At 38.3% G+C, this 26,772-nt stretch overlaps 2 protein-coding genes across 4 annotated transcripts; both read right to left on the reverse strand.

Annotated features, from left to right (window-relative positions):
* Window positions 1–812: 812 nt before the first annotated feature.
* LOC113094691 (myosin heavy chain, fast skeletal muscle-like) lies at window positions 813–11,989 on the reverse strand. 2 transcript variants are annotated; one of them, XM_026260307.1, is made up of 41 exons: window positions 11,960–11,989; window positions 11,588–11,716; window positions 11,133–11,342; window positions 10,894–11,037; window positions 10,625–10,781; window positions 10,496–10,523; window positions 10,274–10,388; window positions 10,031–10,123; window positions 9,885–9,948; window positions 9,705–9,803; window positions 9,456–9,559; window positions 9,207–9,345; window positions 8,974–9,092; window positions 8,715–8,864; window positions 8,463–8,633; window positions 8,048–8,354; window positions 7,851–7,921; window positions 7,665–7,752; window positions 7,411–7,528; window positions 6,998–7,121; window positions 6,780–6,916; window positions 6,417–6,672; window positions 6,084–6,326; window positions 5,823–5,999; window positions 5,538–5,683; window positions 5,291–5,381; window positions 4,824–5,213; window positions 4,617–4,743; window positions 4,141–4,259; window positions 3,873–4,069; window positions 3,618–3,801; window positions 3,359–3,524; window positions 3,135–3,259; window positions 2,746–3,054; window positions 2,458–2,661; window positions 2,247–2,372; window positions 1,988–2,158; window positions 1,503–1,607; window positions 1,331–1,426; window positions 1,114–1,245; window positions 910–930 (listed from the first exon to the last, which is right to left on the reverse strand). In XM_026260307.1, exons 3-41 carry the CDS (start codon window positions 11,331–11,333, stop codon window positions 910–912), a joined length of 5,814 nt encoding a protein of 1,937 aa, XP_026116092.1. In that variant the 5' UTR covers window positions 11,334–11,342; window positions 11,588–11,716; window positions 11,960–11,989. The 2 variants fall into 2 exon arrangements, with proteins under 2 accessions (XP_026116101.1, XP_026116092.1); XM_026260316.1 differs by lacking the exons at window positions 11,588–11,716; window positions 11,960–11,989 and having other exon boundaries at window positions 813–930; window positions 11,133–11,333.
* A 3,067-nt stretch (window positions 11,990–15,056) lies between these two features.
* Window positions 15,057–25,584, reverse strand: LOC113094704 (myosin heavy chain, fast skeletal muscle). Of its 2 annotated transcripts, XM_026260328.1 has the most exons (41): window positions 25,533–25,584; window positions 25,297–25,344; window positions 24,942–25,157; window positions 24,647–24,790; window positions 24,411–24,567; window positions 24,297–24,324; window positions 24,079–24,193; window positions 23,803–23,895; window positions 23,304–23,367; window positions 23,124–23,222; window positions 22,869–22,972; window positions 22,603–22,741; window positions 22,389–22,507; window positions 22,119–22,268; window positions 21,867–22,037; window positions 21,458–21,764; window positions 21,274–21,338; window positions 21,064–21,151; window positions 20,783–20,900; window positions 20,556–20,679; window positions 20,333–20,469; window positions 19,986–20,241; window positions 19,653–19,895; window positions 19,396–19,572; window positions 19,159–19,304; window positions 18,969–19,059; window positions 18,489–18,878; window positions 18,289–18,415; window positions 18,077–18,195; window positions 17,807–18,003; window positions 17,555–17,738; window positions 17,307–17,472; window positions 17,097–17,221; window positions 16,695–17,003; window positions 16,383–16,586; window positions 16,170–16,295; window positions 15,881–16,051; window positions 15,693–15,797; window positions 15,520–15,615; window positions 15,289–15,420; window positions 15,157–15,177 (listed from the first exon to the last, which is right to left on the reverse strand). In XM_026260328.1, exons 3-41 carry the CDS (start codon window positions 25,143–25,145, stop codon window positions 15,157–15,159), a joined length of 5,811 nt encoding a protein of 1,936 aa, XP_026116113.1. In that variant the 5' UTR covers window positions 25,146–25,157; window positions 25,297–25,344; window positions 25,533–25,584. The 2 variants fall into 2 exon arrangements, with proteins under 2 accessions (XP_026116105.1, XP_026116113.1); XM_026260320.1 differs by lacking the exons at window positions 25,297–25,344; window positions 25,533–25,584 and having other exon boundaries at window positions 15,057–15,177; window positions 24,942–25,145.
* Window positions 25,585–26,772: the final 1,188 nt, after the last annotated feature.

Below are 26,772 nucleotides of genomic sequence, written 5' to 3' on the forward strand. Positions count from 1 at the left end.
TTTTAAGAAATACTGGAAATATGTTTAGAATTTTTTGTGTGGCCGTTTTATTAACACGTATAAAAACTTGAATCAACAAGTTTCAAACTGCACAAAAACCAAGTAAGTTAATGTTAAGTTAATAATTATTTAGTAGCGTTCAGCGTTTTACGTCACGGGACTACTACATCCATTGCGAATCGTTTTTTAACATTATTTGAAACGAACTGTTTAAAAAGAACCGATTCGAATGAACTGTTCTGCAGCTTAGCTAGAGGTAGCGCATAGCCACCCCTAGTGGTCATAATAGATACCGTAGCTAGAAAAGAGACTGAATACGATGAGTTAAAATAGAAGATAACTTTTTATTGAACTGTAAGGGTTCCCTACAAATTGCGTTTCTTTTCTAATATTTGATGCAGCCTTTTAAAGTCTTTTTGAGAGAATTCTGTCGATGTGGCTTGTGGATTATGTGAATTGTTTGCTGGATGCTAATGTGTTTTTTAAGGTAAGTAATGGCTAGCTCTGTCATAGCTTTTGTAGGTTTTAAACAGCTCTTTTTCTCAGGCTTTTCTGCAGAAGGATTATACATGTCTTTCAGTACATTTTTCAATTTAGCATAAGGTTGGGATGTACTATGACCAAGGTATTTGTATTCCCATTTATCTATAGATCTGGACTTCCTCAAAAATACATTTTTTGGAATCATTTTGGATTAGCATTTTTTTTAATCAGATGAACGCACACACATATGGATGTAACCAGCTATGTTTTAAATACCAACTAGACTATACAAGTATAACCAAGAAAAAATAAACACAAAGACACCTCAGATGAACAGCTTTTTTATTATTGGTTACTGGTTTTTGTGGACAAGGATTTCACAGTAATTAGTTACTGATTCTCTGCCCACCCTTTTTCTCAAAAGGTTCATTCCTCAGCCTCTTTACCCTGTAAACAAATGAAAATAATGTGAAGTGAAGCATTATCAAAATGAGCACAATAATGTACTTTTTAAGATTGTTTAATACTGTAGATTTGTTTTTACATGATTAAAGCCTATACACAAAATTTTGTATGGATAACAAAGTCCTTGATCACAAATAATGAACTAAATAAAAGTTTGATATTTACCCTCCCAAATTCACGGCTTTTAGCTCTCAGCTTGTTGACCTGGGACTCGGCAATGTCAGCTCTCTCCTGAGCTTCCTCCAGCTCATGCTGCACCTTTCTGAACCTGGTCAGGTGACTGTTGGCCTGTTCCTCCTGTCAATGAAATAATACTTGTTTAGGGTCATCATATTCAGTATATTGTGTTGCACAACACACATCAAACTTTAAAATTACTCACAGCATCTTCACTCTGTCTCTTGTAGGCCTTGACTTTCAGTTGAAGTTTGTCCACTAGGTCTTGCAGTCTGATAATATTCTTCTTATCTTCTTCAGTCTGCATCAGAAAAAATGTAATGCATTAACTGAACCATTTATCATACCTACATACATATTTTTGTTTGATGAAGTACCTGATAAGTCAGTTCCTTCACTCTTCTTTCATATTTGCGGACACCTTTCACCGCTTCAGCACTGCGTCTCTGCTCCGCTTCAACTTCACCCTCCAGCTCACGAACCTGAATCATGGATTATAATTTATGTTATTCCTGACTTTATGCTTGTGATAAAATATGTGAATGTATATTCCATGTGTACATTCCACAAAGCCATTTGAACCGCAATCTTTTATCACTCTATAAAATGTATTTTAATGCATCAATCTGTTTAATTACTTTGTATATGAAACGATGATTAGCATTCACAAAAATGTGAATACCTTTTATTTTACATGTATCACCAGCAGGACAAAGTTCAAGGCCTTCTTTAGTGCATTGAATAATTAATTCCCTCCACCCAGTTTTTAAAACATTAATTAAACTTATGTCACCATTCATCTGCAAAATTAGCCTTTGTTAAGTCTCTAAAAATTTAATGTACTATGTGTATAGCCACATACCCTAGCCTCCAGTTTCTGGAGCTGCTTCTTTCCTCCCTTCATGGCCAAACTCTCAGCCTCATCCAGACGGTGCTGCAGGTCTTTGACCGTAACTTCCAGGTTCTTCTTCATCCTCTCAAGATGAGCACTTGTATCCTGCTCTTTCTTCAGCTCTTCTGCCATCATGGCAGCCTGCAATAATGTTTTACTCAGAATTCGGTTTCTTTGGAGAATAAAAATGTGTAAATTGGTAGTTTAAAACTACTGTAGTTTTACTCACATCAGTTATTGCTTTCTTTGCCTTCTCTTCAGCATTGCGTGCTTCCTGGACTACATCTTCCATCTCACCTTGAATTTGAACAAGATCTGCATCCAATTTCTTCTTGGTGTTAATAAGACTGGTATTCTGAAGAAAATGAGAGAATGTTGAAAATAATGTTGATTATGAGTTATTCCTTAAAAAATTACATAAAACAAATCATTCTTCTTACTTGGGAGTGTAGGAGAGTCACTCTCTCACTGGCATCCACCAGTTCCTGCTCAGCTACTTTGCGAGCTCTCTCTGTCTGCTCCAGAGCAGATCTCAGCTCCTCAATCTCAGCCTGCATCAGGTTGTTCCTGCGTTCAACCATAGCAACCTGCTCTTTCATGTCCTCTTGTGCTCTTAAAGCTTCATCAAGGTGGAGTTGAGCATCCTGAAGCAATCAAGAGATAGTTAGGTCTTCTGATCTCATTAGTCAGATCAAGACATAGTGCTACACTGCTGTAACAGAACAAACCTTCAGTTGTCCCTGGACGTTCCTGAGCTGTTTCTGAGCTTCAGCAGCCTGGCGATTTGCATGGCTCAACTGAATCTCCATCTCATTGAGGTCTCCTTCCATCTTCTTCTTAATTCTCAGAGCATCATTTCTGCTTCTGACTTCAGCATCCAGGGTGGTCTGCATGGAATCAATGATTCTCTGGCTGTTTCGCTTGATCTGTTCAATCTCCTCATCCTTCTCAGCCAATTTCCGATCAATCTCCCCTTTCACTTGGTTCAACTCAAGCTGAACGCGAAGAATCTTTGATTCTTCATGCTCTAGGGTTGCCTGAAAATTAGAATAACTTGTAGGGAATTGTTTGCTAGAACAGTGGAAATAACCTTTTTTTTTTTAAAGCACCATATTACCTCAGCTTCTTCAAGTGCGGCTTGGATTTCAGATTTTTCCATTTCAGCAGTTTTCTTTCCTTTTTCCAGCTCATGAATAGTCTTTCCAGTTTCACCAAGCTGCTCAGTCAAATCTGAGATCTCCTCTGTATACATGAAAGAGCACATGATTAACAGTGGTTTGAAACATACTATTCTGTAGAAGATCTTAAAAACTAACATAAAAGGTAAGTGATTGTACATACGTTGAAGGTTCTTGTTTTCCCTTTTCAGAGTCTCCAGGTGGTCCAAAGCCTCCTCATAAGAATTTTTCATTTTGAAAAGTTCTGTACTAAGAGAACGAGCCTCCTTCTGGGCTCCTTCCAACTCTGCCTGGCTTTCCTCATACTTCTGCTTCCATTCTGCTAAGACCTTTACGACATTGAACAATATACCCATGGTGAGGTGCATCACAATAATATTAAATGTAACTAAATGAATGTGCAAAAGACATGGTTGCTTTACCTTATCAAAGTTCCTTTGTTTCTTGTCAAGGTTGGCAGCTAAAGCATTTGCTCTCTCCACATCAATCATGAGATCCTCGACTTCATTTTGCAGTCGCTGTTTAGTCTTTTCCAAGGAGGCACATTTGGCATTCACAGCCTCAATGGACTCTTCAGCATCCTGTAAACGCTGAGCAAGCTTTTTCCTAGGAGCAACAATGAAATGTTAGTCATTGCTTCTACTTTATTTACTGTTTAAACAGGGGATTTTTCTTACTTTGCTTCCTCAAGCTCTTCAGTACGCTGAATGGCATCGGTCTCATATTTGGATCTCCATTGAGCTACTTCACTATTGGCCTTTGACATGCCACGCTGGAGCTCAGATTTGGCTTCCTGTTCCTCCTCGTACTGCTCTCTGAGCAGATCACAGTCATGTCGTGCTGACTGGACACCATGAGCCAAGGCATTTTTGGCCTTTAAAACAGAAAGGTATTCATTAGGTTTAGTTCATAAGGTCATTCATTAGGAAAATGCTAATTCCTCACCTTGACTTCTTCCTCAATTTGCCTCTTCAGCTCTTCAATCTGCTGAGTGAAAGCCTGTTTGCTTCGAGTCAGCTGAGAAACTAAAGCCTCTTTTTCTTCTAGTTGACGTCCCATTTCACCTTGAATGAATTTAATGATGGTCAATAACTGAAGTGTTGTTTAGGTGTGTGTATAGAGAATTTCATTGCTTTATTCCTCCAGTAAAAAGTATGGTAACACTTTAGAATAGGAAACTTGTCAACTATTAACTATGACATTTCTCTCAATAAATTCTTAATTTGCTGCTTATTAATAGTTAGTAAGGTAGTTGTTAGGTTTTGGTACTGGGTAAGATTAGGGATGTAGAATAAGGTCAAGTAGAATAAGTCATTAATATGTTCTTAATTAATACATGGCTAATAATCTAGTAATATGCATGCTAATAAGCAACTAATAGATGTTACCTATTCTAAAGTGTTACCAAAAATACTACTTACCATTTTCAGTCTGAAGTCTTGCCTTTTGAGCACCTATATCATTGATGTGGCGTACATGTTCATCATGCTTTGTCTTAAACTCACTCAACTGATCTTCAAGTGTACGGCACATCTTTTCAAGATTTGTCTGTAAAAAACAATTTTTTAATGGGTATTCTTATACAATACAGTGCTGTTTCTTATCCAATATTTCATATGAATACTTGCCTTTGATTTGGCAACAGCCTCCATACTGCTTGACAAGTCATCAATCTCCATTTTAAACTCACTCTTCTCTTTTTCCAGCTTCTGTTTCACACGCTGGAGGTTGTCAATCTGTTCTCCCAGCTCTGCCACAGTGTCAGCCTGCTTCTTGCGGAGTGCTGCAGCCGTCGCTTCGTGCTGCAAGGTGGACTCCTCCAGATCACGGCGTAGTTTCTGGAACTCAGCCTCACGTTTTTTATTCATCTCAATCTGTGCAGCAGTGGCACCTCCTGCTTCTTCAAGCCTCTCGCTGATCTCCTCAAGTTCCCTGGAGAGATCAGACCTCTGCTTCTCGACCTTAGCACGAGCAGCGCGTTCTGCCTCAATTTCTTCCTCCAGCTCCTCAATACGAGCCTGTGGTAGCAAAACTTTGATGAGTTACAGTTAATTACAACTAATAAGCATAAAATCACAGTAGCACTTTGAGTGACCTGAAGCTCTTTAATCTTCTTCTGGAGCTGAATACCAAGAGACTGCTCGTCTTCAATCCTGCTCAGCAATTGACTTGATTCAAAGTCCTTCCTGTTTAAAAAAAATAATTATAATTATTCTGAAGGTTAACAAGGGGACTTAATTATAATGGTAAGTAGGATAGGATAACAATATTTTATTAGTTCCTCACTACCATCACAAATATTATTCTCTTCAAAACATTTCAAATAGAGGTTAAAATCTTACTTCTTTATCTTCTCGTCTGATTGTTGCTTGTCATTCTCCAGGTCCATTATGGATTCTTGGGCAAGTTTCAGATCACCCTCAAGCTTTCTCTTGGCCCTCTCCAGGTCCATACGGAGTTTCTTCTCCTGCTCCAGAGAACCTTCCAGCTGTTTCACAAATGTGAAAGATTAGTAAGCATAACTTTCCTCCAGAATATTATTTTCATGGTGGATTTCTCCTGTTTGTTGTAACAAAAACCAGACACATGAGTACTGATTTGCACTATTTGTTACATTTCAAACTCACGTCATCGACTTGCTGCTCAAGCTTTGCTTTGGCTTTTGTCAGAGTATTGACTTTGTCCTCCTCTGCCTGCAGATCATCAAGAGTCTGCTGATGTGCCTCTTGGAGGGCTTTCTTCTCCTTAGTCAGCTTAGCAATAACCTCATCTTGAGATGTCAATTCTTCAGTAAGGTTTTTAACCTAAGAGATACAGTGGATAATTTCAGTGACTCCAATCTGAGTGGAAGATCAAGTTTACCTAAACCTGTTTCTCAAGATATTAACCTTGTTCTCGGTGGCATGTTTCTCCTTCTCCACTTTGGCTAAGGTAAGCTCTAAATCATCAATGTCTTTCTTCAGCTCAGAGCACTCATCCTCTAGTTTTCTCTTCTTGGCTGTCAGTTCAGCATTGATTTCTTCCTCATCCTCCAATCTTTCATTTGTCTCTTTGAGTTTCGCCTCCAGCTGGATCTTGCTTTTGATTAGTCCTTCGCATCTCTCCTCAGCATCAGAAAGGTTCTCTGTTTCCTGTTGATTAGAGCATCATTTGATTTGAATTTTAGCTGTGAACTTGTGATGTTATAAAGACAAATTGATGAATGCTGATGAAAAACTCACAGCTGCCACTTGCAACTGCAGGTCATTTTTCTCCTGCAGCAGGGAAACCATCTTCTCCTCCAGCTCCTTCTTCTTGGCAAGTGCCTTTGCTAGATCCTCCTTCATTTTTTCAAAATTCTCTTTCATGGCTGCCATTTCCTTCTCAGTCTCTGCACTCTTGAGCAGAGGCTTGATCTTAAAATACAGCTTCATCCATGGCCAGTGTTTCACATTCATGAATGAGCGGATGTTGTACTGGATGGTGAAGATGGACTCTCTGGATCATAGAATCAGAAGAAATGGTCAGATGTTGTGTGTGGATGTGGAGTGTTATCCTCCAGTGTGTTATAAAGTATACATTTTTTTTTTTCAAGACAAAACTACCTTCTCTCCATCATTTTGACAAACTCCTTCCTCATAACATAGCCTCTGCAAAGTGCTTGAGTCATGGTCACAAGGATAACAAGTTTTTCATCTCGCATCTCCTCAAGAAGACCCAGAAGACCAGCTTTGAAGAACACCTGAAATTTGGTTTGGTTTTCACATTGTTAGTGCCAACTGAATCATCAACAGTGATTGCAGAGTCTTGAAAACATCCTAACCTTGGTGTGTCCAAACTTGTACTGGGTATGATCCACATCAATGGAGCCAAGAAGCTTCTCTGAAGCCTTCTTATTGTCAATGAACTGACCCTCAGGGATGACACTAGCATTCAATACTTTGTATCTAAAGAAAACATATTCATAATATGACAAGGTTTACCTTGAATTAATGTGGTTTCAGAATCATACTAAGTTGTGAATTTCTATTTGTTACGAATATATTGGATCTTTTTGCCCATGCAAAAGAAGCATATGTGTGTGAGAGAAAGCACACTTGTTTTATGCAAATTACTAGCTGTGGGTACATCCTCCTCATTTAGAAAAATCCAGATTCATCAACATTACAAAAAACATTACATTCGAATTTGTAAAAACATATTTAAACATATTTATACATCATGTACATTGATTACCTTTGCTTGAAGTCACCATAGAGGATTCTGCTTGGGAAACCTTTTCTGCAAATTCTGATTCCCTCCAGTACACCGTTACAGCGCAACTGATGGATGACCAGAAAGTTCTCCATAAGACCTAAAATAAAAAGAGTTCAACAACCTTGATTATTGTTTTTACATAAAAGTCTATCATGTTCCCTTTAACAGAGCCAATAATTTAAATATATTGCATGATTTTCTGTATTTCTAACATGAATGCAAAAAATATTAACCTGGAGTCTTTGACTCATTTGGAATCAAGCAACGGACAAAATGAGGATGAGTGCTTCTCAGGTTGGTCATCAGTTTGCCCAAGTTCTCCTATTGGTTGAAGAATAAACAGATACGCTAACACCCGGTACATCTTAAAAAAAAAAAAAGATAAAATATTAAGGAGTTAAATGAAGCCACATCATTACCCGGAACAGAGCAGACACAGTTTGGAAGGAGCCGCCCTTCTTTTTCCCACCCTTTTTGCCACCAGTGTCAGCTGTTGATTAAGCAAGGTAAATAATGTCATATACAGAAATCAAGGTTCTTTGTTAACAAAGTTTGATAAGTTTTATATTTGCATCCTAATGTTTCAATCATAAATGTGTGAATTTGTTTTGCAGACCTTCAGCAGAAGCATGAGCAGCATACAGGTGAGCCAGCAGTTTCATTGAGGACTTCTGGTACAGCTGAACCACTGAGTCATTCAGAGGGTCCTTGTTCTTATCCAGCCAGCCTACGATGTTGTAATCCACAGTTCCAGCATAGTGCACCAAGGAGAAGTGGGCCTCGGCCTTGCCTTTGGTAGGTTTGGGCTTCTGGAAGCATGCACTTTTACCAAGATGCTGGTCATGCAGCTTGTTCTTAAAGGTTGTGTCTGTTGCCTTAGGGAACATACACTCCTCCTCAAGGATGGAGAAAATACCCATTGGCTGCAAGAAAGAGCACATTTCCTTGAGATGAGAAAATGAATCAGACCAAAACACCTATGCTTAAAAATAAAAATAAAAACATCATGTCCTAAAGTTGAAATTTGTTACCTTTTCAATAAGCTCAATGCAGGCAGCCAAGTCCATACCGAAATCAATGAACTCCCACTCGATGCCTTCTTTCTTGTATTCCTCTTGCTCCAGCACAAACATGTGGTGGTTGAAAAACTGTTGCAGTTTCTCATTTGTGAAATTAATGCACAGCTGCTCCAGGCTGTTGAACTGTAGAGAACATAAAATATTTCAGTGTCAGAACCAAGAAGCTAAAACTACGTATTCATATTTTTTATCTTATTAACTTACATCAAAGATTTCAAACCCAGCAATATCAAGCACTCCGATGAAGAACTGCCTTGGCTGTTTGGTGTCCAGCATCTCATTGATTCGGACAACCATCCACAAGAACATTTTCTCATAAACTGACTTGCACAGAGCCATGGTTGAATTATTCACCTAATTTAGAAAACAATGATGCTATTGTTATTCCATTTCTTTCAAAAAAGTATATTCTAAAAAATTCAGTGATGCAATCATTAATTATAAATTTTTTAAGTGGACACACCTGAGGAACAGTTTGACCTTTGGTCACAAATTCATTCCCGACCTTCACTCTGGGGTAACACAATGCCTTCAGCATGTCAGCAGAGTTCAGTCCCATGAGGTAAGCGATTTTATCAGCCACTGAAAAAAAATAAATCAAGTAAATTATTAATAGATTATTAAAAATAATATATTCCTTCCATATTTTTATCATATATAAATGTTTCTACAGCTGGATTTAGATTGAAGTCACACCCTCAGTTCCATCAGGCTCAGCCTGCTCCTCCCTCTGCTTCTGCTTGAACTTCATGTTCCCATGATGCATCACAGCTCCTGTCAGCTTGTAGATGCCCATTTTCTCCTCAGCAGTAAAGCCCAGGATATCAATGGCTGTCTGCAGGTCAGAAACAATCATGTGTCTCTTGTAATGTTGCTGATGATACATTGCAAATGTGAAATAGGCTTTTTATGTTAATCACTTGACAAGTTCAAAGTTCTACTTACATCAGTTGCAATGAACTCTTCCACATCATTGATACTCTTGACTGTGATCTCACCCTGACTGATCATGGGATAGTCGAATGGGTTAGTGGTGATTAGAAGAGCCTCTACAAGAGGAATATGACAAGAAAGAAAGAATTTAATCCAAAGTTTGAATGATCATATTATCTGTTTGCATTCTTTAGAAATATTTTATCAAATTCAAATTAAATATGTGAAAATATGATCCTATGCAATAATAGAGTTTCTTACCCAGCAGTTCTGGCTTATGGCCAGTGCAAAGCTGGTAGAAGATGTGGTAGCTCCTCTCAGCAGACAACTGGAAAGTTACTCTTGACTTTTCCAGCAGATCTATGGATCAATACCATGATTGTCAGAGGGATAAAAGGAATGTGCATAATCAACTGAAATCTAAAAGAATGAAGGACTCACAAGTTTCAATATCAGCTGATGCCAGTTTTCCAGTGGTGCCAAAATGAATTCGGATGAATTTACCCTGAAGAATTTAGAAGTAAGATCAAATTTATCAGGAAAAGTTAAAACACATAGTAGACATTTGCAGTTGCCTCAATACTTACAAAGCGGGAGGAGTTGTCATTCCTCACAGTCTTGGCATTTCCATAGGCTTCCAGCAAGGGGTTGGCTGCAATGATTTGATCTTCCAGCGACCCCTGATGGACACATAATGTTTTAGATATGCCAGTTAAATAAGTGTTCTACTGCTTTCTAAGACCTTTTTGGATTTATATTTTGGATTGATGACCATACAATTTAATAAATCCATCCTCATTACCATATTGTCACATAAATAACAGATATACCTGCATTTTTCCAGGGACGGGCTCTGCTTTCTTCTGTCCAGATGATACAGCGATTGTCGCAAAGTACTGGATGACACGTTTGGTGTTCACAGTCTTTCCTGCACCAGATTCTCCACTGAAAATATGGTACAGTATATCATAATATGCATCAGACTGCACAGTTTCTATTTTCACAGTTTCACATTGCATTTGTGGTGAAAATACTTAAAACATTATACTTACGTAATCAGGATAGACTGATTCTCACGATCTACAAAAGAGTAGAAAGTAATTTATTACATTCTATATATAAACTGGATCTTTTAACAATTTAGCCACTGAACCTCAATCATAAAGATTATTTTTTCATACCAGTGAGCATGAACTGATAGGCATTGTCAGAGATGGAGAAGATGTGAGGTGGGGCTTCAACTCTTTTTTTGCCCCTGTAGGCTGCCACAACTGCAGAATCATACACTGGGAGCCACTTATAGGGGTTCACAGTGACACAGAACAACCCGGAATAGGTCTGCAAGAGAGTAATGTTATTTCACATGCTAAATACAGAAATTTCATTGATTTATAAGTAAAGCAGCACAACGCCTTTGAAACAGATTAACACTTCAGTTTTGGTTACATACATAGATCATCCATGCTGCATAACGCTCTTTGAGGTTGTACAGCACAGTGGGTTCGTTGAGGTGGGTCATCATGGCCATGTCCTCTATCTTATCGAACTTGGGGGGATTCATTGGAAAAATGTCATCCTCCTTCACTGTGATGGTCTGGAGGGAGCGTCGTTTTACAGTTATCAAAAAAGCAATGCAGATGGCTGTAAAATTTATTTGGCAAATTTTGTCTAAGTATGTCTTATACCCACTTTGCCACACAGAGTTTCCACTGTGGCTTTGCCACCTTCCCGACTCTTGAGGACGCCTTTGAGGTACATCTCCTTGGGCTCAGTCACAAAATAGGCAGTTTTGGCATCAAATGGTTTATTTTGAGCTTCCAGTCTTTCTTTTTCTGGCTTGCGGAGGTAGATGGCCGCAGGGCCAAAACACTCCATTTCCGCATCCCCCATAGTGGAATTCTGACAGAAGAACAACCAATACTGTTTGTAATGCAAGTTATATTCAAAGGAACATTTACGTTCATGCATGTGTAATAGTACCCTTTAACATTAGATAAAAATGTAAAATAACCAAGTACTTGGTTGATTAACTTGTCACCAAAAAGGCAAAAATGGTGGTTGAGAATGACAAAACCGTGTTAAAAAACTAAGTTATGCATGAATTTGTCACATTGTTTAGCATTTAGAGTTAATTGAAAAGATACCTTTGTATTGCACCAACTCTTAGGACTTGATGTTTATCTTGATCACCAAGTCTTAGGACTTGATCTTAATCTTGATAACCAACTCTTGGAACTTGATCTTGATGTTGTAATTCACCACCTCCGTGTATACTGTAAAATAAAACAAGGAATTTGTTGTCAGTTGAAACTTGCCCAAATTCTAAAATAATTCATCAGGGAAAAAAATATTTTTTTAATTAGCCCAGGATAACATCGTTTTTATTGAGGAGCACAATCTTGTAATTTGTAATAAACAGACTAAAACATCCTTATTTGTTAAAAGTAACAAAAAGTAAAAGCAGAATTGTATGTAGAGAGAGTGTCTGTTTCGTGGCTTAGCATTCAATCACTTACCTTTGCTGTGTAGTTGTGAGCCCTGGGAGGAGTCGGGAAAAAGCCCTCTTTTATAGTGTAAGTGTTCTGTCAGGACATTTCAGCATCTCATTTTTGGGCATGAGTCCTGTTTGCCCTCTTCCATTTGTCCCTGTATTATTTTTATCTCTTGAAATGAGAAGGAGTTCCAAGATGGTTTTATCTCTTCAAGATGTTATGGTCTAGTATAGAAATGTGGAGAGTTTTTTTGTGCATTTTATGTGTTTAAATGTAATCCTGAACTGTTATGGATTACTTGTCACTATTGATCAGAATCTGCAACATTACTGTATGCACAAAACTGGATCAAGTGACAAGACAACAAAACTAAATTTCAAGAGTACTCGATCATGACCCTAGAATGATAATAAATTGTTTATTTTTAACTTAAATAATTCAGTAGAGACAAATAACGAGTGCAAATGAATAACCACAATGTGCATGTCAGTCCATCTAACCCTCAGTTGTAAGTCCTTCTTAAGAATGTCTGGCAATAATTAGTCATCCACTCGTTGTGGAGAAGACCTCAAATGTCACTGGTGTAAAGTTGCACGAGCCTTACAAATTTGCCGTGTTACAAAGAAATCAAATTGGTATACTTCTGTCCCTTCAAGAAACAAGCAGGGAGGCCAAAAGATCATGCCTTTCCTTGTTAAGAACAGCTGAGGCTCTCCAGGCCTTTCTTGGGGATTAAACAAAGTCCAAGGTGATGACAAAATCTGTGATGTCAACAGGCCAACTTGAGTCATTGTGTGCTAATAGCTGTGCCTTTCCACACTGAGAGTGCTTGAAGAATGTGTGCATGCTCTTTTATACACTTTTAAGACTTGAAATAGACATATATCATGTATAAATCATTGGACATGTATGTATATGTGATTTCACACAGGTAACATTTTCTAATGAATACGTCAAACAGGATGCCATTTCATCCAGATCTGTGGATCCAGACCTCTTTAATCTGACAGTCCTCCTCTGGTTGGCTTTGTGTAATATGAGATTTGATTTAAAGTGGGCTTTGTGAGACTTAAGGTCAGTCTTTCCACTGGAAAGGTGATCCCATACTGGCAAAGAGCAGAAAGCTTTAAAAATTGTGGGGGAGTTACTCTTGAGATATAATGGGATCCATTTAATAAAAATGTGAAACTTGATCACCCACCCATAACACTACATTCATATTTGGACAAAATACAAATATAGACACCAGTGCCATCTTGACCCACCAAATGGCAGCAGGCTCAGGGGATTTATTGTGACTTGAACTTCCTGCATTACATTACAAAACAAAATCCAAGTGTTTTAGTGTCTGTCAAGAGCCTGCAAGTGTGCACCATTAGAGATTGTGGGATGGAACAACGGTTCTTGGATGAGACAGTTGTATCATAGTTTAAAGTCATTGCGGCTTCTTATTTTAGGACTTTGAAATATAATACAGCATCTTTGCTTCTCGTGATGAAAGACAAATGAGTTTGTAGAGTCTTTGCTTTATTGTTCAATGTGTGAGTATGATGCCGCATTTACACTATTAAGCACGCAAAGATCTGCTGATTATAAAGTCTCTCTCTCTCGGTGGATGCAGCTGGGATCCCTTCTGAGTACAACCACAGATAAGTAAACATTGTCATAACATTTATTTATTTGATATTTTTTTCGCAGTTTCATGATTTTGCACAGACTTTGTTTGGGGAGCTATTAACTTTTGTGTTAACTCACAGTGTGTGGTTCTCTAAAACATTGGTTCAAACCATGGCAGAATGAGGACCTGAGGGATAAAAAGGTAAGGTCCTGATGCTGTTTTTATCATGAGGGATAATTCTTAAATGTAACGTTAAGAAGCAGCAATATAGTGAACCTGAAAATCATATTTAGTGAGCTGAACAAACTTAATTTAAAGTAAACTAATTTATCTAGTTAGTCTTAGCTCCCCTTACATAAAATATCTTAAACATGGAATTAACCTTCTATAGATTTGTAAAGGGAGGTGTATATATAAATATATATTTCATGTAATGGTGCATCAGTTCTGAGCCACCACCAGTTCAAAACATGGGGAGCTGCATCCAAATTTGCATATTATTCATAACAAGATGAGGAGTTTGTAAAGGTTCTCATTTTAACATGTGAGGCCAATGAGTCTACAGCTGATTTTACATGTATGAATCTAAAGGGTCAATATAATACATTTTAAGACTTACTTTAGCAAGATTCTGAGGTAACTAGTAAGCAATAAGGTGGTATTCAGTATAATATATTTCTATTTATAATTAATAATTTTGCCATGATTTTAAACCAGTTTGCATAATTTCTCATACTGGAGCAAACAATAAAAGAGTAAACTGGAGTGGCACAGATATATAGTAAATGGGAAGTGTCTTATGTTTTTGGTTACGGTTTAGGTAAATGCACATGGATGAACTGTTTCTTCAACCAGTTTTCAGGTGGAGGTTTCACCACAGAGAAGCAGAGAAAGGGTATGAGGACAGAAGGCAACAGACCTGTAGGAGCATGTTGAAGTATGTTATTCCAGAGTCACATGGATTGGGAGAAGTAGGTGTGCCATTTTATTGTGAATCATCTTCTATCTAGAAGATTAGCCCACAGCCAACTGCAGTGGTCCAGTCTTAAAATGACAAGAGGTTGGTTAGCTGATACAACTTGGACACCCTTTGGATTTCACACGAGACTGCTATCCAATGTGGCATTAGTTCAAAAAAGGGAAAACTCTGAGTGACAGAGCACCATGTAGGCTGATTAATAGTCATTTATTTGGTTATAATCCAATGTGCACCATTTTAGACTTTACAAAATTCATTGAGGTTGCATCACATCCCCAAAGTGGAACTTGTTAAAAAGGACAAATAGGACACTCCTACTATGGACTTGTGGACTACAGTTCTGTGTAAACAAAGGCCACATCACCTTCACACAATTTACCAAGTAACCATAGTTTCTTATTAATATGGATACTTTAAACCTTGTAAGAAGCTATAATTTGTATTAAAGATTAAGCAGTTTTTGTGTCATCCATGAAATGAAGAGAGCAAGTCAAATTTTTAAATAAAAGAAAACATTGCAGCCATTGTTGGTTGGTGGGCAACTTTATTGACCACATGACTCAGACATAGCACAAATTCATATTATATGATTGTTTATTGCTGACTCTTCTTGAAAGGTGATATTTACTCTGCAACCTCTTTTCCCTGCAGAAGCAAAATGAATAAATAAATGAATAAAAGTCAAATATTCTGGACTTTTGAGGTTAGAATGTGTATATTTAAACATTTTCAATAAATTACTTTCTTTTAAAATACCTTTCCAATGTCACGGCTTTTTGCCCTGAGCTTGTTGACCTGGGACTCAGCGATGTCAGCTCTCTCCTGAGCTTCCTCCATCTCATGCTGTACCTTCCTGTACCTTGCAAGGTGAGTGCTGGCCTGTTCCTCCTGTGATGAGATTACCAAGGAATCGAGTTTATTAAATTGTCAAACAACATGATGATGTCTTAATTATGATGAAATATGACCATATAATACTGTACTTACAGATTCCTCAGCTTGTCTCTTATAGGACTTCACTTTCAACTGCAGTTTGTCCACCAGATCCTGCAGTCTGGTTACATTCTTCTTATCCTCTTCAGTCTGTTAAAAAGACATTGTAACAAATGTTGCTCTGTTGACAAACCATTCCTTCTCAGAAGTTCAGTTAAATTATCTACCTGGTAAGTGAGTTCCTTCACTCTTCTCTCATACTTCCGAACTCCTTTAACTGCTTCGGCACTTTTTCTCTGCTCAGCCTCAACCTCATTCTCCAGTTCGCGAACCTAGGAAATAGAAAAAATGGATGCAACAATTCTGGTGTACCCCTTAGATTTCATAGCCTTCTTACAAATTGCACAAAAAGTACCCTAGCTTCCAGTTTCTGGAGCTGCTTCTTTCCTCCCTTCATGGCCAAACTCTCAGCCTCATCCAGACGGTGCTGCAGGTCTTTGACTGTAACTTCCAGGTTCTTCTTCATCCTCTCAAGATGAGCACTCGTATCCTGCTCTTTCTTCAGCTCTTCTGCCATCATGGCAGCCTGCAATCATACATGACATGACTACAGCTCTTTTTCAGTGTTCACTAGATGTATTTAATTGGATTTGACTGGATGAAAATGTGGTCATATAGAACGTGTCATATAAATAGGTACTCACATCAGTAATAGCTTTCTTAGCCTTCTCCTCTGCATTTCGTGCCTCCTGGACAGCATCATCCACTTCACCTTGGATTTGAACTAAATCGGCCTCAAGCTTCTTTTTGGTGTTGATGAGACTGGTGTTCTGTATATTGGAGAGTTACATGGTTTACCACTGATGATTCTGTCTAAGAGTTCAGATGAATTAAATTGTAAACACTTGAAAACAAACCTGGGAGTGTAGAAGTCCTACACGCTCACTGGCATCCACCAGTTCCTGCTCAGCTACTTTGCGAGCTCTCTCTGTCTGCTCCAGAGCAGATCTCAGCTCCTCAATCTCAGCCTGCATCAGGTTGTTCCTGCGTTCAACCATAGCAACCTGCTCTTTCAGGTCCTCTTGACCCCTCAGTGCATCATCAAGGTGCAGTTGGGCATCCTATTAAAATATGAATAACTTGTTTCAGTGGAATAATTATCGAAGAGTATGATGTTCAACTTCAAGCTGAGGATAACTGGAACTTGAAGAAGAGCTCCACAATTTTACCTTGAGCTGTCCTTGGACATTCCTGAGCTGTTTCTGAGCTTCTGCCGCCTGGCGATTTGCATGGTTCAGCTGAATCTCCATCTCATTGAGGTCTCCTTCCATCTTCTTCTTGACTCTTAGGGCTTCATTTCTGCTCCTGATCTCAGAGTCTAGAGTGCTCTGCATGGAATCAATCACTCTTTGACTATTTCTTTTGATCTGTTCCATTTCCTCATCTTTCTCAGCCAATTTACGATCGATCTCCCCTTTCACTTGGCTTAGCTCAAGCTGGATACGAAGAATCTTAGATTCCTCATGTTCCAGGGTTCCCTGTTGACCAGTAAAGAGCAATAATCAGTTAACATTACAAAAAAGCAGTTTTGGTAAGTATTATAGTGGTTCTTCAAAAACATTTCAGCTTACCTCAGCTTCCTCAAGAGCGACCTGGATTTCAGTTTTCTCGGTTTCGACTGTCTTCTTGGCTTTCTCCAGCTCATGAATGGTTTTCCCAGTCTCTCCAATTTGTTCGGTCAAGTCAGAGATTTCCTCTAAATAATATAAAAACCAGAGTATTCACATGCAAGCATGGAAATGGTCTATCATCTGCCCTTTGTATTTGTGGAAAAATCTTACGTTGAAGGTTTTTGTTCTCCCTCTTGAGGGTCTCCAGATGGTCTAGGGCTTCTTCATAGGAGTTCTTCATCTTAAAAAGCTCTGTACTAAGAGAACGGGCCTCTTTTTGAGCTCCTTCCAGTTCTGCTTGGTTTTCCTCATACTTTTGCTTCCACTCTGCCAGAACCTTTGAAAAAGACAATTAAATTTGTGAGCAAAGACCTTATGTTGTTGTACAACAATTCAGGAACAAGTAATACATCCTGTACCTTGTCAAAGTTCCGCTGCTTCTTGTCAAGATTGGCAGCAAGAGCATTAGCTCTCTCCACATCAATCATGAGATCCTCAACTTCATTTTGCAGTCGCTGCTTGGTTTTTTCCAGAGAGGCACACTTTGAGTTCACAGCCTCAATGGACTCTTCAGCATCCTGTAAACGCTGAGCAAGCTTTTTCCTACAAGCAACAATGAAATGTTAGTCATTGTTTCTACTTTATTTACTGTTTAAACGGGTTTTACTTACTTTGCTTCCTCAAGCTCTTCAGTACGCTGAATGGCATCGGTCTCATATTTGGATCTCCATTGAGCTACTTCACTATTGGCCTTTGACATGCCACGCTGGAGCTCAGATTTGGCTTCCTGTTCCTCCTCGTACTGCTCTCTGAGCAGATCACAGTCATGTCGTGCTGACTGGACAGCATGAGCCAGGGCATTTTTGGCCTGAAAAGCAACAAACAAAGCATTATTCGCTAATGTTGCTACAAGACGTGTTACCAAAATAGTAAACAATTACCTTGGTTTCTTCCTCAATGTGTCTCTTAAGCTCCTCAATCTGCTGAGTGAAAGCTTGCTTGCCTCGAGTCAACTGAGAAACAAGAGCTTCTTTTTCCTCTAGCAGACGACTAAATTCACCTTTTAAAAGAAAGAACAATTCCATGAATCCTTGAAAATGTAGGCAAAACCTTAAATTTGGAGTTTGAAGTGTGGCTTTGTCCTCAAACGTACCATTCTCAGTAGCCAGTCTTGCTTTTTGTGTACTTATCTCATTTAGTTGACGGATTGTTTCATCATTTTTGGTTTTAATTTCACTTAGTTGATCTTCAAGAGTACGGCATACCTTCTCCAAGTTACCCTGAAAAGAAAAATTGCTATGAATATGACTCTTATATTAAAAACGCAATATTCAGGAAAAGAAGTTCTCGTGCCTTTGATTTGGCAACAGCCTCCATATTGCTTGACAGGTCATCAATCTCCATTTTGTATTCACTCTTTTCTTTTTCCAGCTTCTGTTTCACACGCTGGAGGTTGTCAATCTGTTCTCCCAGCTCTGCCACAGTGTCAGCCTGCTTCTTGCGGAGTGCTGCAGCCGTCGCTTCGTGCTGCAAGGTGGACTCCTCCAGATCACGGCGTAGTTTCTGGAACTCAGCCTCACGTTTTTTATTCATCTCAATCTGTGCAGCAGTGGCACCTCCTGCTTCTTCCAGCCTCTCGCTGATCTCCTCAAGTTCCCTGGAGAGATCAGACCTCTGCTTCTCGACCTTAGCACGAGCAGCGCGTTCTGCCTCAATTTCTTCCTCCAGCTCCTCAATACGAGCCTGAAATAAACAGTGGTAATGATGAAGATCACACTTACTTGAACCAGATTACATGACCAGTGTTCCTAGCGTTATTCATTGAGAGATCACCTGGAGTTCCTTGATCTTCTTTTGATGCTGAGTACTAATAGACTGTTCATCCTCAATCTTACTTAGAAGTTGGCTTATCTCAAAGTCCTTCCTGTGGGAAATAGTTGTAACAGACAACTATCTGGATGACATATACCATCACAAATATTATTCTCTTCAAAACATTCCAAATAGAAGTTAAAGTCTTTACTTCTTTATCTTCTCGTCTGATTGTTGCTTGTCATTCTCCAGGTCCATTATGGATTCTTGAGCTAGTTTCAGGTCACCCTCAAGCTTTCTCTTGGCCCTCTCCAGGTCCATACGGAGTTTCCTTTCTTGCTCCAGAGAACCTTCAAGCTATCAAGCAAGATTCCAATATTGGTTGTTCTGAAAGGCATCTAAAATTAATCAAATCAACCAATATATTGCAGCAACTATTGTAACTTACATCATCCACTTGTTGTTCAAGTTTGGTTTTGGCCTTTGTCAGAGTATTGACTTTGTCCTCCTCTGCCTGCAGATCATCCAAAGTTTGCTGATGTGCCTCTTGGAGGGCTTTCTTCTCTTTTGATAACTTTGCAATGCTTTCATCCAGTGAGGCCATCTCTTCTGTAAGATTTTTCACCTAATATAGAAATTTAGTGAAACTGTTAGAGTCAGATCAGGTCAGATAACTGATGGGTAATATGAATTAAGACAGTAAACCTTGTTCTCGGTGGCATGTTTCTCCTTCTCCACTTTGGCTAAGGTAAGCTCTAAATCATCAATGTCTTTCTTCAGCTCAGAGCACTCATCCTCTAGTTTTCTCTTCTTGGCTGTCAGTTCAGCATTGATTTCTTCCTCATCCTCCAATCTTTCATTTGTCTCTTTGAGTTTCCCCTCCAGCTGGATCTTGCTTTTGATTAGTCCTTCGCATCTCTCCTCAGCATCAGAAAGGTTCTCTGTTTCCTGTTGATTAGAGCATCATTTGATTTGAATTTTAGCTGTGAACTTGTGATGTTATAAAGACAAATTGATGAATGCTGCTGAAAAACTCACAGATGCCACTTGCAACTGCAGGTCATTTTTCTCCTGCAGCAGGGAAACCATCTTCTCCTCCAGCTCCTTCTTCTTGGCAAGTGCCTTTGCTAGATCCTCCTTCATTTTTTCAAAATTCTCTTTCATGGCTGCCATTTCCTTCTCAGTCTCTGCACTCTTGAGCAGAGGCTTGATCTTAAAATACAGCTTCATCCATGGCCAGTGTTTCACATTCATGAATGAGCGGATGTTGTACTGGATGGAGTAGATGGACTCTCTGGATCATAGAATCAGAAGAAATGTCCAGAGACTGTGTGTAAGCATTAAGTTACTATCTTATCCATTTACTATTTTATGCAAAACCATACCTCCTCTCCATCATTTTGACAAATTCTCTCCTCATAACATATCCACGACAAAGAGCCTGAGTCATGGTAACCAGCTCAGCTAGTTTTTCATCTCGCATCTCCTCAAGGGTACCCAGAAGCCCAGCTTTGAAGAACACCTATCACAAATAAGTGATTCAGCAATTATGCACTATTATCTAATATTTAGAAAATAAGTTGCAAGATATGGTTTGATACTGTGTACCTTGGTGTGTCCAAACTTGTACTGGGTATGATCCACATCAATGGAGCCAAGAAGCTTCTCTGAAGCCTTCTTATTGTCAATGAACTGACCCTCAGGGATGACACTAGCATTCAATACTTTGTACCTGAAACAGAAGTGATTTCATTACATTTCAGTTAAATTTTCATCTGAAGTACCCTTACCCTTAAATGAGCATGTTATTCATATGTGGCATGTATGTGAGATACCTCTGCTTGAAGTCACCATAGAGGATTCTGCTTGGGAAACCCTTTCTGCAAATTCTGATTCCCTCTAATACGCCATTACAGCGCAACTGATGGATGACCAGAAAGTTCTCCATAAGACCTGGAAAAATAGGTAGAGGGATTTTAATCTTAAAACATTCTTAAATAGGATATAGGAAATATTATGTTTTAAATAGGATTCTGAGTCTTTTTATGACAGCTAAACAACGGTGATATTGTTATACTAAGCACTATTTATTATTGGAAAAAATAACAATACCAACCAGGGGTTTTTGATTCATTTGGAATCAGACAGCGTACAAAATGGGGATGTGTGCTCCTCAAGTTGGTCATCAGCTTACCCAAGTTCTCCTGTAGAATTTTATCCAAAATATTTTGAAATGTTTGACCAGTGTACAAATACATATATATTAATCATATTAGCAGTTTTATAATCATATAACATGAACACATATTTAACATGGTAAACTTACCCTAAACAGTGCAGACACTGTCTGGAAAGAACCACCTTTTTTCTTGCCCTTTTTGCCTCCTGCCTCTGTACAGTATAATAAATAATACAAATATAATGTGTAAATATCATAATACATTTATTTAAAAAAATAAACCCTGCAGAATATTAATACTCTTAGATATATGTATTGAAGTTTTGCAGACCTTCAGCAGAAGCATGAGCAGCATACAGGTGAGCCAGCAGTTTCACTGAAGACTTCTGGTACAGCTGAACCACTGAGTCATTCAGAGGGTCCTTGTTCTTATCCAGCCAGCCTACGATGTTGTAATCCACAGTTCCAGCATAGTGCACCAAGGAGAAGTGGGCCTCGGCCTTGCCTTTGGCAGGTTTGGGCTTCTGGAAGCATGCATTTTTACCAAGATGCTGGTCATGCAGCTTGTTCTTAAAGGTTGTGTCTGTTGCCTTAGGGAACATACACTCCTCCTCAAGGATGGAGAAAATACCCATTGGCTGCAAGAAAGAGCACATTTCCTTGAGATGAGAAAATGAATCAGACCAAAGCACTAATGCTTAAAAATAAAAACATCATGTCCTAAAGTTGAAATTTGTTACCTTTTCAATAAGCTCAATGCAGGCAGCCAAGTCCATACCGAAGTCAATGAACTCCCACTCGATGCCTTCTTTCTTGTATTCCTCTTGTTCCAGCACAAACATGTGGTGGTTGAAAAACTGTTGCAGTTTCTCATTTGTGAAATTAATGCACAGCTGCTCCAGGCTGTTGAACTGTAGAGAACATAAAATATTTCAGTGTCAGAACCAAGAAGCTAAAACTACGGATTCATATTTTTTATGTTATTAACTTACATCAAAGATTTCAAACCCAGCAATGTCAAGCACTCCGATGAAGAACTGCCTTGGCTGTTTGGTGTCCAGCATCTCATTGATTCGGACAACCATCCACAAGAACATTTTCTCATAGATCGATTTGCACAGAGCCATGGTTGCATTATTTACCTAATTTAGAAAAAAAGAATGCCATTTAATACCATTTCATTAAAAAGCAAAACAAAAACTGCATATTCATAAATATTTAGTGATGCAATCATTAATTATAAATTTTTTAAGTGGACACACCTGAGGAACAGTTTGACCTTTGGTCACAAATTCATTCCCGACCTTCACTCTGGGGTAACACAAAGCCTTCAGCATGTCAGCAGAGTTAAGACCCAAGAGGTAAGCGATTTTATCAGCCACTGAAAAATATAAAATAAATTGTAAGTCAATTATTTGTATGTATTCATACTGCAACCATATATGCATGCTTTTATAGCTAAATTTTAAGTCACACCCTCAGTTCCATCAGGCTCAGCCTGCTCCTCCCTCTGCTTCTGCTTGAACTTCATGTTCCCATGATGCATCACAGCTCCTGTCAGCTTGTAGATGCCTATTTTCTCCTCAGCAGTAAAGCCCAGGATATCAATGGCTGTCTGCAAGTCAGAAACAATCAAATGTATTTACCCTTACTATAACATATTTCACATAGTGTATCAGAGATATGCAGTGTATAAGATTATGTATCAAATGTTAAGTGCTCAGACATTTGACTCCACTTACATCCGTTGCAATGAACTCTTCCACATCATTGATACTCTTGACTGTGATCTCACCCTGACTGATCATGGGATAGTCGTATGGGTTTGTGGTGATTAGAAGAGCCTCTACAAGAGGAATATGACAAGAAAGAAAAACTTAATGCTGTTGCACAAATATAATAATTTAATGCTGACATTATCCGTTCTTGCAGTCTTTATTAAATTAAAAGTATTACATGCACATTTGATCCTAATGCAATAATGTACAGTTTCTTACCCAGCAGTTCTGGCTTATGGCCAGTGCAAAGCTGGTAGAAGATGTGGTAGCTCCTCTCAGCAGACAACTGGAAAGTTACTCTGGACTTTTCCAGCAGATCTATGGATCAATACCGTAATTGTCAGAGGGATAAAAGGAATGTGCATAATCAACTGAAATCTAAAAGAATGAAGAACTCACAAGTTTCAATATCAGCTGATGCCAGTTTTCCAGTGGTGCCAAAATGAATTCGGATGAATTTACCCTGGAGATTTTACCAGATGCAAGATTGATTAGACAACAGTTTTCATTTACAGAATCAAAACGCTTAGTAGAGCACGGCAGTGGGCAGGTGTTTCGGGTCTCGGGAGACTAGCGTAAATTGGCCGACAGCGACATCTGCTGTTTTTGGAAAAGAAAGTTAATTTGCATTTGTTAGAAAATATGCCTGCATGCATTTGTGAGAAAATCAATTCAAGTTTCCTCATAAAAAGTTATAACACACAATAGCCTATATATATATATATATATATATATATATATATATATCTGTCCATACCTCTGCAGTTTCTCTCGAATAAGAGTTTTGTACTTGCAAATTACTTTGCGTTTGTTTGAAAGTCGAGTTTATCTTTGCAAAGCAGGTTGTGTTTATTTAGCTACAAAACACAGAATTTGCTCTATAGACTATAGTACTCACAAAGCGGGAGGAGTTGTCATTCCTCACAGTCTTGGCATTTCCATAGGCTTCCAGCAAGGGGTTGGCTGCAATGATTTGATCTTCCAGCGACCCCTGATGTGTACAGAATATCTTTAATGATGCTGTCAAGTACTTTGCTGTCCTCTTGAAATGAAGGATTAGTAGCTATATGCATGCATATGCCTTAAAGAACATCCATTTGATTAATTCCCTGACCATATCATTAATCAAAAGGATATAAGTATCAGATATTATCAAAATAAATATTTCAAATACCTGCATTTTTCCCGGGACGGGCTCTGCTTTCTTCTGTCCAGATGATACAGCGATTGTCGCAAAGTACTGGATGACACGTTTGGTGTTCACAGTCTTTCCTGCACCAGATTCTCCACTGAAATTACAATAATGCAACATAAAGTCGAGCCAATTTCTCTTATTTTATTTCTTTATTTAACTGAAAGATAAAAGTACTCCAAACTCTGAAAAATACTCACGTGATCAAGATAGACTGATTCTCACGATCTGCGGAGAGCAGAGAGACATTTCATTTTACCCAACAAAGAATAAAGAAAAAAAAATCTTAAATATTTTCTTCCACAAGTTTTTACCAGTGAGCATGAACTGATAGGCGTTGTCAGAGATGGAGAAGATGTGAGGTGGGGCTTCAACTCTTTTTTTGCCTCTGTAGGCTGCCACAACTGCAGAATCATACACTGGGAGCCACTTATAGGGGTTCACAGTGACACAGAACAACCCGGAATAGGTCTGCAAATTAAAATGTTAGCTTAAATAAGACATCATATTGTATTTGAAGGATGAAGTACTGTTCATTTTCGTTACATACGTAGATCATCCATGCTGCATAACGCTCTTTGAGGTTGTACAGCACAGTGGGCTCACTGAGGTGGGTCATCATGGCCATGTCCTCTATCTTATCGAACTTGGGGGGATTCATTGGAAAGATTTCATCTTCCTTCACTGTGATGGTCTTTTTGAGGTGAAAAACAAGGCAAATGATAAATAAGAGAGTATTTAATATGAAAACTAAAAATACTAGGCTCAGAAAAACTATATTTTGAACTTGCAGTACCTTATTTATTTATATTGTTACTTGGTTGTTACTCTAGATGTAAACTTACTTTGCCACACAGCGTTTTGACAGTGGCTTTGCCACCCTCTTTGCTGACTAGCACCCCTTTGAGGTACATCTCCTTTTGTTCTGTCACAAAGTATGCTGTCTTGGCATCAAACGGTGTGTTCTGAGCCTCAATTCTCTCCCTCTCGGGCTTCCGGAGGTAAATGGCCGCCGGGCCAAAACATTCCATTTCTGCATCCCCACTCATGGTGCCACTTTACTGGACAAATAGACCAAACATCAATAACATTCAGGATATTGATCATTGAAATAGTAAGTGGTAATACAAAACATTACTGCACTATAATATAAATGATGAATATTGTTTGATGAGGTTGTGTAGCCTAGTAGATTTTTACCTCCTTTTGCCTCCAGTCAGTAGAAGTTGAACAAATGATGTGAGAAATCTGTATATATATATATATATATATATATATAAAATATATTATATATATATATACATTTAAAAATACATTCCTTTATAAGCACATTTGTGATGAATTATTATGCACACAGAATAAATGTAATAAACTTTATAAATATTTTAAAAAAATCTTTAACTATAATTTTGTTTTTCATTTTCAGTTAGACTCACCTTCTTGAAGTCAGCCCCAGTCAATGGCTTCGCACTCGACTTCTTGTTTTATAGAGCACAATGTGTTCAGTCAGCAAAACTCTCTCTCTCTATTTGGTGTTTGGACTGCCCTCAACTCCGCATCTCTCTCTGGAAATTTATTTTTATCTGATGATAAATCTAAAGTAATTTTGGACAGAGTATTGCAGTTTGGTTCCAATATTTCCACGTTTTCAAAGCAGTCCAGAAGTTTGCATATCAAAGAAGTTATTAAAGCATAAAACTTTGTAAACATCCATATTTTAATTTTTTAATGGAAATGATATAAAGTTAATGTAACTATAACATTAGAATCATGTGAGAACCTTGATGCTCTGTAATAAAAATTATGCACTCTATTAAAATATATAGCACTTCAGTGGTGTCAATTGTGTGAATTCAATCTTAACAATGTTCTCTGGCACTGTGGGACTTCTCTCTTTAGCTGAGGGGGAGCTTGCAAATGTCACATGTATACTGTTGCAAATTCCTTCCAAACATACATATGTTAAAAGACATGAAATTTCAATTTTGAAATATGATGCATGAGCACACAGACAGGATGTAAACGCGACCATAAGCTGCTAATGTATTAATTCCATTTCTTCATCTTCATTTCAGATATTGCTTTGGGTTATGAGATTTGCGGCAAATGAACATTTGCATTTTTCTATCTAGTATTTAAATACTAGATATAGCAAGCATTTTTAATAATAACAATAGTTATTACACCTATGTGATCTGAAAAGAATTATTTGACCGTTCGTTGTATGTTTGTTTTTAAGGTCTGTATTTACATGGTGAAACAAGGGCAACTCCATCCCTCCCAGCTTTATTTCTTAACCCGTCTCTTGTGGTTGTCAAAGAATTTTATGCCATTTCAACATGAGATCAAATGATTTATACCAATTACACTCAGGGTTTCCTTGGGATGGGAAACAAGATAGGGGTTCTGTAAAAGGGGAAAGTGCTGTAAAAATTCTCAAGAGGTTACCCACAACGGTGAGCTCATCTCCTCAATAAAAAGGGATACATGATATTTCATATTATCGTCTTATAAGGATTAAGTACAAATATAGATACACTCAAGCAGCTGCCCTTCGAAAACAACACAAAATATACAACAGCCTGAAGGGAGAACAGATATCTGAGTACTTTTTTTTTTATAATCTCATTTTAATTATTAAAAGGATGGAAAAGTCGTGAAAACATGAGATTGCTA

This window comes from Carassius auratus, chromosome 6, assembly GCF_003368295.1.
Source record: "Carassius auratus strain Wakin chromosome 6, ASM336829v1, whole genome shotgun sequence".
Taxonomy (NCBI): domain Eukaryota; kingdom Metazoa; phylum Chordata; class Actinopteri; order Cypriniformes; family Cyprinidae; genus Carassius; species Carassius auratus.